The sequence below is a fragment of the Diprion similis genome, chromosome 8 (genome assembly GCF_021155765.1).
Source record: "Diprion similis isolate iyDipSimi1 chromosome 8, iyDipSimi1.1, whole genome shotgun sequence".
Classification (NCBI taxonomy): domain Eukaryota; kingdom Metazoa; phylum Arthropoda; class Insecta; order Hymenoptera; family Diprionidae; genus Diprion; species Diprion similis.
In genome coordinates, this window is record NC_060112.1 from 14,718,904 (window position 1) to 14,733,657 (window position 14,754).

Sequence of the window (14,754 nt, forward strand, 5' to 3'; positions counted from 1 at the left end):
ATGAATTTTATAAATATGTCAATTATTTCGGATCAGAGTGAACCAACACTTTCAATGTATAAAGTATGCACGTATAATATATTTTCATTTTCAGAAAAATGAAATGATAAAGTTTCGAATCGTTCGACTTCAAAATGTTATACATGCCAGGATAATATTCTGCAGGCACATAAAAATTGGAATTATAAGACATATGTATTTAAAGTGATTTTGCTCCATTAGAAACTAAAATATAGTTTATTTTTATGCGAATGAAGTATATCACATATTTTGATTTCCAATTGTGTATAAATAATAATGCCATTAAAATGATGAAATCTGAATTTTCGGCAAAGTCAAACATGAATTTTCAGTTTTTTATTTTATAGAAACAGAAACAAATAAATAAGAAATCTGCAATTTTAAGTGTACAATTATAAGTATCATATTGGGTTAAAATAGGAAATAATTGGTTAAATGTAATATACAAAATACAATATTGACCTATCCGTATACACAACATTGAAATAATCTCGAAATTGAGAATAACCTACCAATACTATACAACATTATTAATGTCTTTGCATGGTTAATTCGGCAACTAAATTGTATATCTTCAATGAAAATGGTAAAATATTACATTATTATTAATTTAACATTATTATAGCCAATATATGTATATTTATTATATATATGAATGTAGTCAATGCATTATGTTACTGATTATGAGTCACTTAAGGTGAAAAACAGTACATAGCAATAATATTAGTTTCAACAATTCAAAATTAAATTTAAAGTTTTTATAACGTTTCAAAAGATCTGAGTTTCAGCTACTTCAGAAATGCGTAAAACAATTTTGTGGTAGATAACATATCCACTTATGTTAGCACTGATTGTAAATTGTCACAAAGTAACGAACGGGAATTGGAAGAATGAGAAACAACACTTTCTCCTGGAAGTTAGAACTTTAATTCAAATGAAACATATACACATTATTATTCTGAATTGTAATCCAGGTAGCCTTTCTAAACGTTATAAACAACCTAATGAGGCTTTATCGCTATTTCGGCCTCTGAGCTATACCTTCAGTAGTGATCGTGCCATGCCATGTACTTTTAGGAACAAAAAATTCATCGTTGCATGTTCACTAGCAAAAAATGCATAACTGTCGGATAGTAGAAAAATTTAATAACATCCGTACGATATATATATAAATATATATATGTATATATGTATATATACATCACACCGTAAGCGTGAAAAAAGAATATTGGTGTACTAGCGATTACAAACTGATACCAAACGAATGTATTTACTACCATTCTTGAATAATACGTTTAAATTCTATACAATGATACTTCACACATTTCTAAGAACGAAAAACAATTTCGTGAGTACTTTAATAAAACAGTATTCGTTTACCCCTTTCAAGACGCTAGGGTCTGAAGATATTCTATAAGCCTGGCTATGAGAGGAAGATGTGCACAATCTGAGTGGGAAGATAATAATGGCATATTATTATGTGTAAAAGAGTGAAGAGATCAGCGCAGGTCTGGGTTGTCGTTGACCTGTTTCTTAATACGCAATAAGATCGTTGTGTACCAGGAATCCAACCGTGATATGGAATCATACTCCTTAACTGCTTCTGTGTAACCTTCCAAATTTTGTTCTTCTAGGTGTTCGATTAGCGTCTATGTGAACAACAAAGAAGTAGGTAAAGATTTTAGGGCAAAAAGATATATGTAAACTTACTGACATTTATCCAAATAAGGTTCGAACTTTATTTCATTTAACGTTGATGATAAATTACTAATTTACCTTGATAAGTTTGTACTCTCTAGAATCCTGAAAGGCAGGGTATTGTTCTTGGTAACGTTCGATTGCATGTTGAGCATTCAAAACATCGACGCAGAGATGGCATAATGCAGCACGAAAAAAGTACTCCTTTGCACTATATTTCAACAGCGAGCTTTCAAGGGACGAAGAGGCGACCTGTAAGTTATCAACCTCTGTAAAATTATCCATTACATTTCGCATAAAAGCAAGTGTTTAACTTGTTCTATTCTTCTACATCGAGATCCCCTACTGTTCTATAATAAAACAAACAGTTAATACGAATCACACAAACCTGTTCATAGATCTGGATCGCTTTGTCGTAATTCTCAAGTTGAGCGGCATATTGTGCTACCTTGAGCAAACACTTATTTGCAGAAGAGTTACTTTCTTCACCCCGGAAATAGTCGGCTGCCTGTTCGTAGTGGTTTACTGCTCTATCAAGGTCGACAGACTCGCTCTCATACATCTCTGCTATACTTTGATGGTGCTTAGCAGCCATTGTGAACCGTCCCATGTCCGTGTATATCTCTATTGCTTTTAGAAGACAGCTAACCGCCTCTACAATATTCAGAAGAAAAACGTCAAATAAGCAAGACATTCTTAATGATTGCAATTCAAGAAAGTTCAACCCATATTACATGAAAAAAAATCATACCATTTGGATCCGACTTTTTATAACAGTTGGCAGCATCTACGTAGTTCGTTGCAGCATCATGTCTGCTACCAGCTTTGCCATGAAGATTAGCTGCTTCGCAGAATGCATTCCCTGCAGCTCCCCACTTTTTTGCCATTTTGAACATATTTGCTGCACGCTGATAGCATTCTACTGCTTCTTCTACTTTCGATGATCCTCTGCGGAGTAATGAGCATTTTTTTTAGATATTTGATATGAATTACACAGTGATTATACTGCAGTTTGTAATTACCACTTTAGATTATTAATAATATCAATTTAATTCTGTGGGAATTTTTATGCACGCAAAATTGGAATCGGTTCATCGGATAGATGAACAAGGTTTCCCCTAATACCACATAAGCTAGATATGGGCTGAAATTATTTAATATGAATATCTTGTGCCTGAAATTTGGAAACATCATTGGAACAAACTATATCTTCAGTATTGCTTGCTCATATTTCAAAGCTTCATGCCAAAATTGACGTAACTGTGATCTTTAAATTTATCTATATCAATTATATGATACCATTATTATGATAGACATAATGTGTTTTTTGAGAATCTTTCCTGTCATCAGTTGGAAAATAACATCAATTTTGTCATGGATAAGCAAATACCTCATTCATCGAAGGAATGATTTTTCTGTTTGAAAAGTAACATATATTTGTGAATTTTTTATGATATTTAAAATATCGTAGAAGATAATTCTCAGATATTTGTTATCTATTTTATAAAAAATCGTTAAGAATTTGTAGTAAACTGAGATATCTTTAGCACTTTAATTAATCATGTTGCATAACATTTTATCAACACTTGTGAAACCATTTAAACGAAGTTTAAATCTCAGCAATGAATTATTTTGGAACGAACATCTTTCCTTAATTGTATCAAAAAGTAATCACCTAAATAGCTTGCTCAGTGAATAAATAATTTTATATTCCTATTTGCATTTCGATAACTTGCACTGCAAGTAATACACATACAAAAATAATTAGGAGAATAGAAGTTCATAATAAATAAATTTAATGGATAGTCTTTACAGAAATAAATTTGATCCAAAACTCTAAGCTTTCCAAGCATTGACTGAAGTCCACGTGTCACAAGGAAGCATTCTGAATATACAAAGAAACAAAGCTCAATAATCAGTATACCACATCATGTTATTGTGAAGTCAAGATCTGAAGAGAATATGACTAATTCTCAGAATACGTTTTGTAGTTGCTTCAGTTTTCATTCGATTAACATAAAAGAACAAGATAACGGATGATAAATTTACAAGCACTCGTGATCCTATTTACACAATATACTTGTACAATTGTACAGAACATATGACATACAATGACAATTCGGCAAATTATTGTTTGAACTTCAATCATGTGTGTAAATTTTAGATTGTCATGTGTACCTTATCACTCAACCATTGAACAGACTGACTGCAAATTGATGTGTAAATTTGAAAGGTTTGTTATGCCCTAAGAACTGATTGTGTGATTGAAGGAAAATTGTTAGACCTGGAAGTAGTGCCTAAATGTAGTAACGAAGGGGCCGAATGCGTGTACATTAAAAAATTAGTAATTATATTTTAATATCAAACTCGCAAAGATGTGAAATTGGTGAACCCTCGTGACTCATACGATGAATTTTAAGTAATAGTGACATACGTGAAAATATACCGAAATTATATGTCACCATGAGGAATAGGGTCGCGTATGCAAATCAGTGAGGAGCTCGACAAATTGCGACGTACGTATCAATAAATTCGTCCATCCTTCCAGTCTGTCATTTTTCTGACAAATCAATATCAACTCACCCAAAAAGAGATCCAAAGAAACCTTTGGAGGATGTTAATTTTTTTTCTGCCTCAGCCATGAGCTGTATGGCTTTCTGCTCATTGTCACCCATGATGATGAATACTTTTTAAAACAATTCGCTATTTCTCTATTATACTGTCACTTGCTTTATTGACAAAATCCATTCACTGTACGCCACCAGTGAGCTCTGACCTGCTCTGACGTCAACATGAAGGAAACATCCACCCTATTCATTTTCACATATTTCCACTGTGAAAAGACAGGGGGGGTGGCCGTCCGCCAATCATGTTCGTCTATCTATGCAAAACACGCAAAACCAGACACTGCGCCAGATATTGAGGTTAGGTTGACACAGTGTTCTGTACATGTTCTTTTTCGATATGGGATGAACGCTATCTTCATTTATATGGCAAAATTAAATGCCCAAACTTATATAAATCTATGTTTCATCATCAAACTTGATACCCAAAAGTCGAATATTGCCATTATTTTCCATAAATAGCTTTTCATGACTAGACAGTGGTGCAGCTATCTGGCGGTAGAATTTGACACTATCCCACTCAAGCTGACTGAAAAACGTTTTATTTGATATAAAATTTTTTAAATGGTTTTATAGCTGTTTAGTTGCCTAACCCTCTAAAATTTCGTAATATTTAATTTACTAGATGGGGCTACGAAATATTTTACGGCAAGAATCACAAATTAGCATCAACCACAACAGCCTTCGTATTCGTGTCTACCTTGTTCGCAGAGTCGTCTGTCTATTCGTTGGCCATTGACCATTAGTCCCGGTTGCTGCTTGTATCCTTTTTGCAGTAGAGTTTCTCTGGATTAGGTCGTCCCTGCTTTTCCTAGCTAACTTTCTGCCAAATTTCTGGGTAAGTGTCTGCGACGATTGTTTTTAACAAAAGAAGACTTAAATTGCAATAGTAGTGTGATTTAATCACTATCCAAGGCGTTTATTGTCGTTGACAGATGCACAATCATGCGATATTATTTCCACATATCAATTCGGCACATGACTTATCTGCGTGAATGGATTACATAAATGTCTACACACTTATGCACGCACACAGGCGTAAATTTTCGCCCGTCTAACATAATTCACCTTGTAAGCAATTTTTTAACGGTTATAATTAATTTCAGGGGCAGGCCGAAAGTAAAGATGCTTCGTCAGACGTTAACTTTGGTGCCTGCGCACTCGCAGCAGCTCCAACAGCGGGGCATGGCAACTTTAAAGTCCATCTCACTGCGTCTGAAGTCTGTTAAAAACATCCAGAAGATTACTCAATCAATGAAGATGGTGTCCGCTGCTAAGTACAATCGTGCGGAGAGGGATTTGAAACAGGCCCGCCCCCTTGGAGAAGGCACCAAGGCGTTTTATGAAAAAGCTGAAATTGCAGCACCAGAAGGAGTGCCGAGTAAACTCGTAATTGCAATTACATCAGACCGAGGTCTCTGCGGAGCTTGCCACACAGGAGTTGCCCGTAACATTAGGGATCAGCTGCTCGCAAATCCTGGTGATAAAGAGAACACAAAAATCATATGCGTAGGTGAAAAATCACGAGCTGTTTTAGCCCGAATTTTTGCCAATAATATATTGTTCGTTGCCTCCGAAGTTGGTCGCCTTCCACCAACTTTTACCGATGCTTCTAAATTGGCCGCAGAGATTTTAAACAGTGGATACTCCTTTGCCTCTGGACGCATCGTCTACAATAAATTCAAGTCTGTAGTTTCCTATGGAGTTTCAGATTTGCCTTTATATGACAAAGATTCAGTTGCCACTGCTCCGAAATTGTCCATCTATGATTCATTAGATGATTCCGTCATTCAGAGCTACCTTGAGTTTTCTCTAGCTTCTCTGCTCTTCTACAGTATGAAAGAAGGTGCTTGCAGCGAGCAGTCGTCGAGGATGACTGCTATGGATAACGCAAGTAAGAACGCCGGTGAAATGATTGAGAAACTCACTCTGACCTTCAATCGTACTCGCCAAGCTGTCATTACCAGAGAACTTATTGAAATTATTTCTGGAGCTGCTGCGCTTGATTAAGCGTATCGCTATAGGGGATGTTTAGAAATCAGATAGATTTAATATTCTTCGAAACAGTGGCTCTTGAGAGAAAGACACAATATTGAAATTCTTGGTAGCTTTACAAGCGCCGTTAAAGAATATCCAACTTGTATACAGTATCATGTAACATTGCTTCCGTAGAGGAGGTCTGTTCCACAATAAATATCACCACTCACTGTAAATACTAATCTGTAGAATGTTATTCAATTCCTCTCTGTCCTTATAAAGTACGTTCCTATATTGCACATCGAGTCCTAGAAGTTATGCTCAATATCTGTGTATTATTCTTATCATTTAATTTTGAATGAAAATGCTAATTTTGTTTTTCATAAAAGAATACCTGAGAATTAAATATTTTGATCAAACGTCGTAGTGTAGAAACAGAAAAAGCTGACAATCGAAGATTAAGTATGAGTTGAATATAAATGTCAGATTTATAATTGAACCTCTTTTGGCAGTTGTAACTACTATTAGTTTTACCTGTTTGCCAATGAGGGATACATCTACAGATTATGCCAATGTAATATAATACCTTGACGCCAATTAAGTGTAAATTAATCTTTTAAATTGAGATATGACAACGTTAAAAGTAATAAAAAATCGTATTAAATCGGTGTCAAATGTTAAAAAGATAACACAGTCAATGAAAATTGTCTCGACATCAAAGCTTGTTCGGGCTGAACAAGAACTTGAAAATGCCAGATCCTTGGGGAAAAATCAGAAAATTTTTTATGAAAAAATTGAAGTAAATCCTGTAGAAATCAGTTCGCAGCTGATTGTTGCCTTGACATCCGACAACGGATTGTGCGGAGCTATTCACTCTGGGATAGCAAGAGTAATTAATGCAAGCCTCGTCAACGACCTAAGCTTAGCATCAAAAAGTAAACTGGTATGTGTCGGTCAGTATTCCGTGTCTATTTTTTCGAAAACATTACCAGAAAAGCTTATTTGGACAGCAAAAGATGTTGGAAAAAAATCCATCAATTTTTTGGATGCAGCAGTTATTGCCATTAAAATAAATGAATGCAACATGGAAAATAATTATGCAGTCACTAGAGTGCATTACAACCAATGTCTATCCCGCATCTTGTATAAGCCAGACATTACGAATTTATATAACAAAACTGCAGTACACGCAGGAAAAAACTTTACAATATACGATGAAATAGACCAAGAAATTTTAGAAAGCTATTTGGAGTTCTCTTACGTAGTACTTATATACTGGATGATGAAAGAAGGAGCCTGCAGTGAGCTCGCAGCTCGAATCGTGGCGATGGAAAATGCTACAAAAAATGCCACAAAAATATCTGAGGCGTTGAAACGTGAGTTCAATCGTACACGTCAAGCTTCAATCACTAACGAACTCATGGACATCATCTCAGGAGCAAATGCTGTTGCTAAATGATGCGTCTCAGGGCGTACTTGACCAAATGAAGCTGTCAAGGAAACTACATGAGTGTTATCTCATAATTTGTAGCTGTAAAGTGGAGTGAAACAGATTAGTTAAGCATACATGACTAATGTAGTAATACTTCAATAATAAATGTTGACTGTTGGTAAATCATTTTATTCTATTGTGCATCATTCTTTTAGAAATAGTCGCTGGTAATCTGATATAGTAACGTGATACCTGCCAGTATCGGTTCATCATTTGGAAAAACTTTTGAACTTCAGTTTGTCGTTTAAATCAAATAGATTTTTCCTGGATAACTGATATATTTGTGGTAGCAACAATGGAAATATTCAGTTTCGGAAATGATTTGATTCAAATAAAAATCGATTCATGGGTATAAGATTTTACGATTGACAAATGTAATTTACAGTAATAGTCCCTCTTTATTTAAAATACTTTTACAAATGTAGGTATACATGTATGCAGTATAAGACACTTTTATTCTTCTAAGAATTTTCAAATACACTATACGTACACACAACACTATTCAACTGATTTATATACATGTGTATCAATGAAAGTATTTAAACAACAGTTGTTAAGCTGATAATTTGCATTCAATTACGGATTCTTTTTTTTACTAATGAATTGAGCATTAGAAAACTTACAGTATATGCATCATTCGTTTCATGAACTCGCAGAATTTTCTTTCTAAATTGTTTACTTCAGTTGAAGTAGAATACTCATCTGTTGATGGCTTTCAAATATACTTATTACATCTCCATTCTATACCTATTTCACATGTAACTTTAAAATATTTTCTTTCTTCTTTTATTACAATACAGTTCGAGAATTATATAAGAATCACATAGTCGAATAAGCCCAAGACTGCTAAAGTGCATCATTTTCTTTAATTTAATTTTTACATAAGTCATAACCCATTTTATGAATCTAATTAGATATGAACTAATTTATGAACTCCAGAATAAATTAGTATTATACTTCGTTTCGATAATTACTTTTACATAACGTTCGATGATATATTTACATCCCAGATAATTACAACAAAAATTATTAGCATATTATCTGCTCAATAGTCTGTTTCACATCTAAATTCAACTCACACACGCCACTTTACCCATAGGCACTTTACTTCAAATAACCCATGATTTAATAATATTCACCAAAAACAACAAAATTCATAAGTGAGCATACACACTCAAACCCTTAACCATTTTTCAATTTCATTTGTAAATTAACCAGATATTTAGATTAGAGCACAGTCTTCGTGAAAGTATAGAGTATAATCATAAATTAAAACTTAATCTCCTATTCACTAACCTGTATTTTATCTTAAAATTTACGTACTTCAAGTTAATCTAACTATGAACAGTACAACTACACTGGTGATTCACTCTCAAAATTATTATTCTCAAAGCATATTAAACTGGCCTTTCATTTAGCAGACCATTTAACCGTGTATTGATTAGTATCCCTGTTCTGAATGAAATAGGCATAGTAATTCTTCATTTTATGTTAAATTTACGCAGAGGATTAAATTTAGATAATTATTTATAAATCGCAATTTTGGAATTCCATAAAACCTATCTTATGACAAGATTTACAAATGCATACAAAAGTAAAAACAAGTCTATTCTAGTCGCAATATTATTGAATTTTGTCAGTTCCTCTTGTAAGTGAGTAAGGGGCAAGAATTATAAATCAAAACGGAATTGATCGGTATGAGATGAATGAAAAATCACATTGCAACTATCTCTTCTATCTTGCAATGCAGTTCCATGCGATTTATAAAATTAGAGTATAGTTTATTAACATTTCCAAGTCTACTTACATGTACCACAACAAAACATCCCTGAGTAAGTTAACTGAATTCACTTATATTATATTCTGACGTAACCAGTGCAGTGATATTTGCCAAAAATTTTATTTACAAAAATTAAAAGCAACAATTTTGGATAATATCTAACAGTACGATTTTATATATAGGTATACATATTATTTTCATAATCAAGAAATACAAGAGTTTGAAATTTGCAAAACATCCAATTGCTCAATAACAAAGTTTATATTACCTGATATTATATGTATCATTTTAAATGAGTAATGGTAATTGGTTCCTCATGCTCATTAATACTATTATGATTTTGGAGTGACTGCAAATGATTAATTCATAATAATGTGATTCACAGGACTGCACAAAAGATATAAGAGATGAAGAAAGAACTATAGGTTTTCACTTGTTAGAAGAAAAGTAGCAGCGGGACCCTTACCATTCCGCATCCCCATTAGCTTTTTGGAAAACATAGTCTTTCCCACTTAGATTCATTATCCCGTCTTTTAAATAGAATTTCCACTTATTTCTGCTCCTTGTGATCTAAAATGCAGTAAAATTCCAGATATATTAATTATGACTGTCCAAATAATAAGCGCAAACGAAATGGTTAAGTATGACAATGAAAGTACCAACCTTATCGTACTGACAGACAACTACATTATCTGTATCAAACAAATCTGTTGGATCATCATCGGTAACATCATCTTCAGAATTCAATGGTTCCTAAAATAATGCATACACATGAATGTCAAAAGTTGGGTATATCAAACATTCTAGAAATATTATTATATACACTATCCAAATAGGAACATAATTAAACGATTATTAAATCTGTCGAATCTCTGTTTCTGACCGAAAAAAAATATTACCTCCTCACGTGCAGCAGCGTCGTCATTTTCTTCTTCTTCTCTATCATCAAGATCTTCATCATCATCATCATTATCTTCTTCTTCCTCATCATCATCTTCGTCAGACGTATCAACCATAGGCCCATCCAATTGGGCTATGTTACCCTGTCGTCGATGGAATAGGAATTTAAGAAATACACAGAGTGAGCCACAACTATCGCTCCGTAAGCTACTAATATGAAAATCTGCGAATGAATCATTTTTTATTTCTTATACAAAATTTGTTGTTTGCAAATCAAAACCATTTGAAATTAGCCAGTCCGGTAGTATTTGACGGCTCAGGACAACTGTGGAGGGCATGATGATCATCAGATGCTACCGGATTAGCCATTTTCAAACAACTATAATTCGCAAATGATACATTTTCTGTGAGAAATAACAAAGGTTTCAGTTGTAGATTTTCACGAGAAATACACAGGGAGCCTATGGGGGTATAGTCCTATGTCACCCTATATTTGGTAACTATGATTACGAGGGAGGAATCAAATTCAAATTTGCTATCATTACCGTTGCGTTCTAAAATTTGTAAAAAACAACTTGTACGTAAAGTCCACTATCTATCGCAGAACCCTTGAAGTGCTTGCAGTAATGACGAATCGAGAATCAGAATCTATTGAAATTTTAAGCCTATTGATGTGGAGGGCATCAATTGTGAAAGAGATGAATTATTGGACGTATACAATATTTATTCTAGAACAACTTAAAACAAATTAAGAGGAATTTAACCATCAGTAGACATATGCTCATACCTGACTTTGGGCACTTCGCTGTGTTGTTACACTGTTTGTATTCTGTGTTACAACAGTTGGTTGGGCTAGTTGAATAGGTGCAAGCGTAGCTTGTCCTTGAAGTGTAGCATTTACATGTTGTTGCAACAGTGTTGACGCCAGGTTCGCAGGGAGTCCCATCGCGGCAGTAATTACAGGACCAGTTAAAATAGTATGTAATTGGTTACCTGTAACAGAAATGTCTGTGATTATCAAATCCTTTTATCTTGGATAAAAAAAAAAAAATGAGATCCAAATATGTTGGCAATTTTTATTCGTGTTACAATTGCAATAATAATATCAATAATAATTGAATCGATATGTCAATGATTAGCAGAGTATTACCTCGACTTGTTGTGGTAGAAATGGCTTGGTTACCCTGAGATGTATCAGTAACATGTACTTTTAGGACTTTAATTTCATCCAAAGCAATGCAGTCAAAATAGGGTAACATATTCAGAAATTTTTTACTAATTAAGTAGATTTTGCATTATAGGAAGTCATTTAAATGTGTTCTAGACATTTTTCAATAAACAATTTCGTAATCCGGTATCTTATAGGTCAAAACTATAAGAACATATGTTATTTTACCTTGAATCGCTGAGGCTGGAACTTGTATTGTGAGAACTCGGGGCTGAGCATCGGGCTGACCAGCTTGTGCAGGAAGAGTGATTTGAATTGGGACTTGTCTGTCTAAGACTGCAGCAGGAGCAGTAACTACCTGCTGCGCAATACCACTAGATTGTTGTTGCACAGGATGACCCGGTTGCTGCACATGTTGCTGCTGCTGCTGCTGTTGTTGTTGTTGTTGTTGTTGTTGTTGTTGCTGCTGCTGCTGCTGTTGATGTTGTTGCTGCTGCTGCTGTTGTTGCTGTTGCTGTTGCTGCTGTTGCTGTACTGCAGCTGCAGTTGACGGCTGTTGCACAAAATGATTTCCAGTATTTCCAGCTGTGAAAATGAGAACAAACATTAAATATCAATGTATACTGATTTTAATACAATCTTAGAAATATGTACTAAATTTTGTACAAATAGGATAATTAAATAGTGTTCGTCAAGATAACGTTGATTGTTTACATCCAGACATTCCTCTCATATGTATTAAACGTACTGATAGCGTTAGATGTAGTTTTTTTTTTTATGTACAAGACTACTATTCACTTTAGCGGTTTATAATTTACTTCAATTTTGGGGATATGTACATGTGCCATAATTGAAATAATTTAGGTGCATGCAAGTCTTAAAAACATAATTTGCGATAAAATTCAAAATCTCTTGTACGGAGAGTATATAATATAGTGTGAATAGCATGCGAAGTGTGCTAAAGTTGCTTTAAAAGATAAAGTGATATCATATTTTTGGATACTTCACAAAGTGAGCAATAACATATGACTACAGCCATCAAAGATTACAACATCGTTACCTTTATTTGTTGCTGCTGTTTTGTGGGTAGTAAGTTGAGGAGGCTGGGGCTCTGGGGGATCTGGATTCACCTCAAAAGTTTTACTGGACATTAATTTTGTCTCCCATATTTGTTTCAATTCCTGTAATACTTGCTCGTCTACGCCTTCGTCTAAAAATGATTCACGCACGCCGGCTATGACATCTTCGATGACTGTGTTGTATAACTTCAACTGAAACCGAAACACCATTTCACTTACTTTTGTGCTGTGTAAAAATATTACTGAAGTAGGGTCCACCTTATGTGATATTAGATGGCTGTAGACAAAAAAAGTGGATGAACCTGTATATTTCTTTTTAATTTCTACGCAGAATGTTAAAGTTATAAAAGGTGTTTTTCTTGCTTTTTTCTGAATTATAAGCATTGCTGATTTATGTTGTTAGAGAAACACTACTCATTCAAGATTGAAATTGAAGCAGGAACTTGCTTGAAACGTTTTATATGTGAGACGAAAATAGCATATCAGTTTGAATTGCAATACTTTGTTGCCTCTTAAAAAGCTCGATTCAATCAAAAAAGAAATAGCATCATCATCAAAATTATATCGACGGGTATTTAATATTTTGTTATTTACGTTAAGAATGACAACAATATTATTCTCCCTTGTAATTGTCTAATCAATAAAGATTTCTTATCGTGCAACACGTTACGCATACGTGTGCGAGGAGATAAAGATTTTCTCATGTTTTGAAGATGAAAATAACGATAAACGTATTTCAATTCCAGTATTTTTATTTAACGATATTTCGAGCGACTCCATTTTTCAAATAACGAGTAAAATGTTACTCTAAAACAGAGTATAATAGTCACAGCGGCATTAAGATAGCGAAGATTACACTATTGACAGATCGTCCAAGGCCTTCAGCAAGTTAATATTACCGAAAGCAAGACGTACATACGTACATACGGCGCGTTAAGCACGATGCTTTGTTTCCTGTTTTTTTTTTTCAGTAGCATATTATTTTCGTGGTTGTTGTTCATTACTCACCACGCTAGTTTGACTCAGGGCCATTATGGGATAATTCGTATTATCAATCAATAGAACAACAATACGAATAATCCTAAATCAATGCCCGCTTCTGAGAAGCCGACCTGCCGCGTTGCTCGAGCTCTTTTATACTTTCTCAACTGCTCCCATTCCACCCTATGACTCAACTACGTCGATCAACATAACTCCTCTCGTGATTTTAGTCTTATGCATGTATAGCCTGTATAGCAAAGAATATAACCTAAAAACTTGAAATAATACTTTTTACTACGGAGAAACTAATCAATTTACGCATAACGTAATTTATTGAGCCTAGTTTATGATTCGATAAGCAGAAAGTTACAATGAAAGTGACTTCGTTTCAATAGTTATCATAGGACTTCCTTTCCTGTAATACGTCATCGTGGAGTCTCTAGGACCGTGGTCTCTAGTCTCCATGTGTGTATGTAACGTCAATGAAGCAGCCATACTGATGCCAGATACTGGACGTATTCCGAAGCTAGCACATTTCGGAAGGTTATGAAATGAGTTGCGCCTTGGTGTAAGAATAATAGCGCGCGAAATATATCTATCATTTCGGAATAGGCGTTCCGAAATGAAAGAACAGGATGTATATCGAATTGCTTTAGCTATCAGTGGCAAAATAGTTGAGATTTTTTGTGACGTTGGCGTGTTTTGGACTTCATCCTTCTTACATCGACAGAAGATATAATTTTCGGTACATCCATTCCAAAATGACAAATCTCGCATACTCATTCTAGCTACAGATCGACCGTTCCGAATGCCCTACGTGCTACTATAAATATCGGAATTCATCCACTGCTTAAGCGATTTACTGGACAAAATAGTGGACAAATTGTCCTCCAGTTCTATACCGATCGTCGAGGTTTCGATCGTCAAGATAGAAATTCGTGCATGCAGGGAATCCCCAGGGTTACAAATTTATACAAATTTATTTAGACGGTAAAACAAGACGCAAGCACTTCAGGTGCCGGTTAAGTTCAGAA

At 34.5% G+C, this 14,754-nt stretch overlaps 3 protein-coding genes across 8 annotated transcripts; 1 reads left to right on the forward strand and 2 right to left on the reverse strand.

Moving 5' to 3' along the window:
* Positions 1-1,286: 1,286 nt before the first annotated feature.
* LOC124408494 (alpha-soluble NSF attachment protein) lies at positions 1,287-4,513 on the reverse strand. Of its 2 annotated transcripts, none has more exons than XM_046885450.1 (5): positions 4,303-4,513; positions 2,471-2,667; positions 2,108-2,373; positions 1,798-1,971; positions 1,287-1,670 (listed from the first exon to the last, which is right to left on the reverse strand). In XM_046885450.1, exons 1-5 carry the CDS (start codon positions 4,392-4,394, stop codon positions 1,521-1,523), a joined length of 879 nt encoding a protein of 292 aa, XP_046741406.1. In that variant the 5' UTR covers positions 4,395-4,513; the 3' UTR covers positions 1,287-1,520. The 2 variants fall into 2 exon arrangements, with proteins under 2 accessions (XP_046741406.1, XP_046741407.1); XM_046885451.1 differs by having other exon boundaries at positions 4,240-4,358.
* A 544-nt stretch (positions 4,514-5,057) lies between these two features.
* Positions 5,058-6,558, forward strand: LOC124408493 (ATP synthase subunit gamma, mitochondrial). Its single transcript, XM_046885449.1, has 2 exons — positions 5,058-5,181; positions 5,450-6,558. The coding sequence occupies exon 2, from the start codon at positions 5,469-5,471 to the stop codon at positions 6,351-6,353; it is 885 nt and encodes a 294-aa protein (XP_046741405.1). The 5' UTR covers positions 5,058-5,181; positions 5,450-5,468; the 3' UTR covers positions 6,354-6,558.
* A 3,467-nt stretch (positions 6,559-10,025) lies between these two features.
* Positions 10,026-13,949, reverse strand: LOC124409235 (transcription initiation factor IIA subunit 1). 5 transcript variants are annotated; one of them, XM_046886730.1, is made up of 8 exons: positions 13,663-13,949; positions 12,721-12,931; positions 12,181-12,245; positions 11,889-12,138; positions 11,280-11,485; positions 10,492-10,635; positions 10,256-10,345; positions 10,026-10,162 (listed from the first exon to the last, which is right to left on the reverse strand). In XM_046886730.1, exons 1-8 carry the CDS (start codon positions 13,738-13,740, stop codon positions 10,055-10,057), a joined length of 1,152 nt encoding a protein of 383 aa, XP_046742686.1. In that variant the 5' UTR covers positions 13,741-13,949; the 3' UTR covers positions 10,026-10,054. The 5 variants fall into 5 exon arrangements, with proteins under 5 accessions (XP_046742686.1, XP_046742687.1, XP_046742685.1 ...); XM_046886731.1 differs by having other exon boundaries at positions 11,889-12,134; positions 12,186-12,245; positions 13,663-13,948; XM_046886729.1 differs by having other exon boundaries at positions 11,889-12,245.
* Between the last annotated feature and the right edge of the window lie 805 nt (positions 13,950-14,754).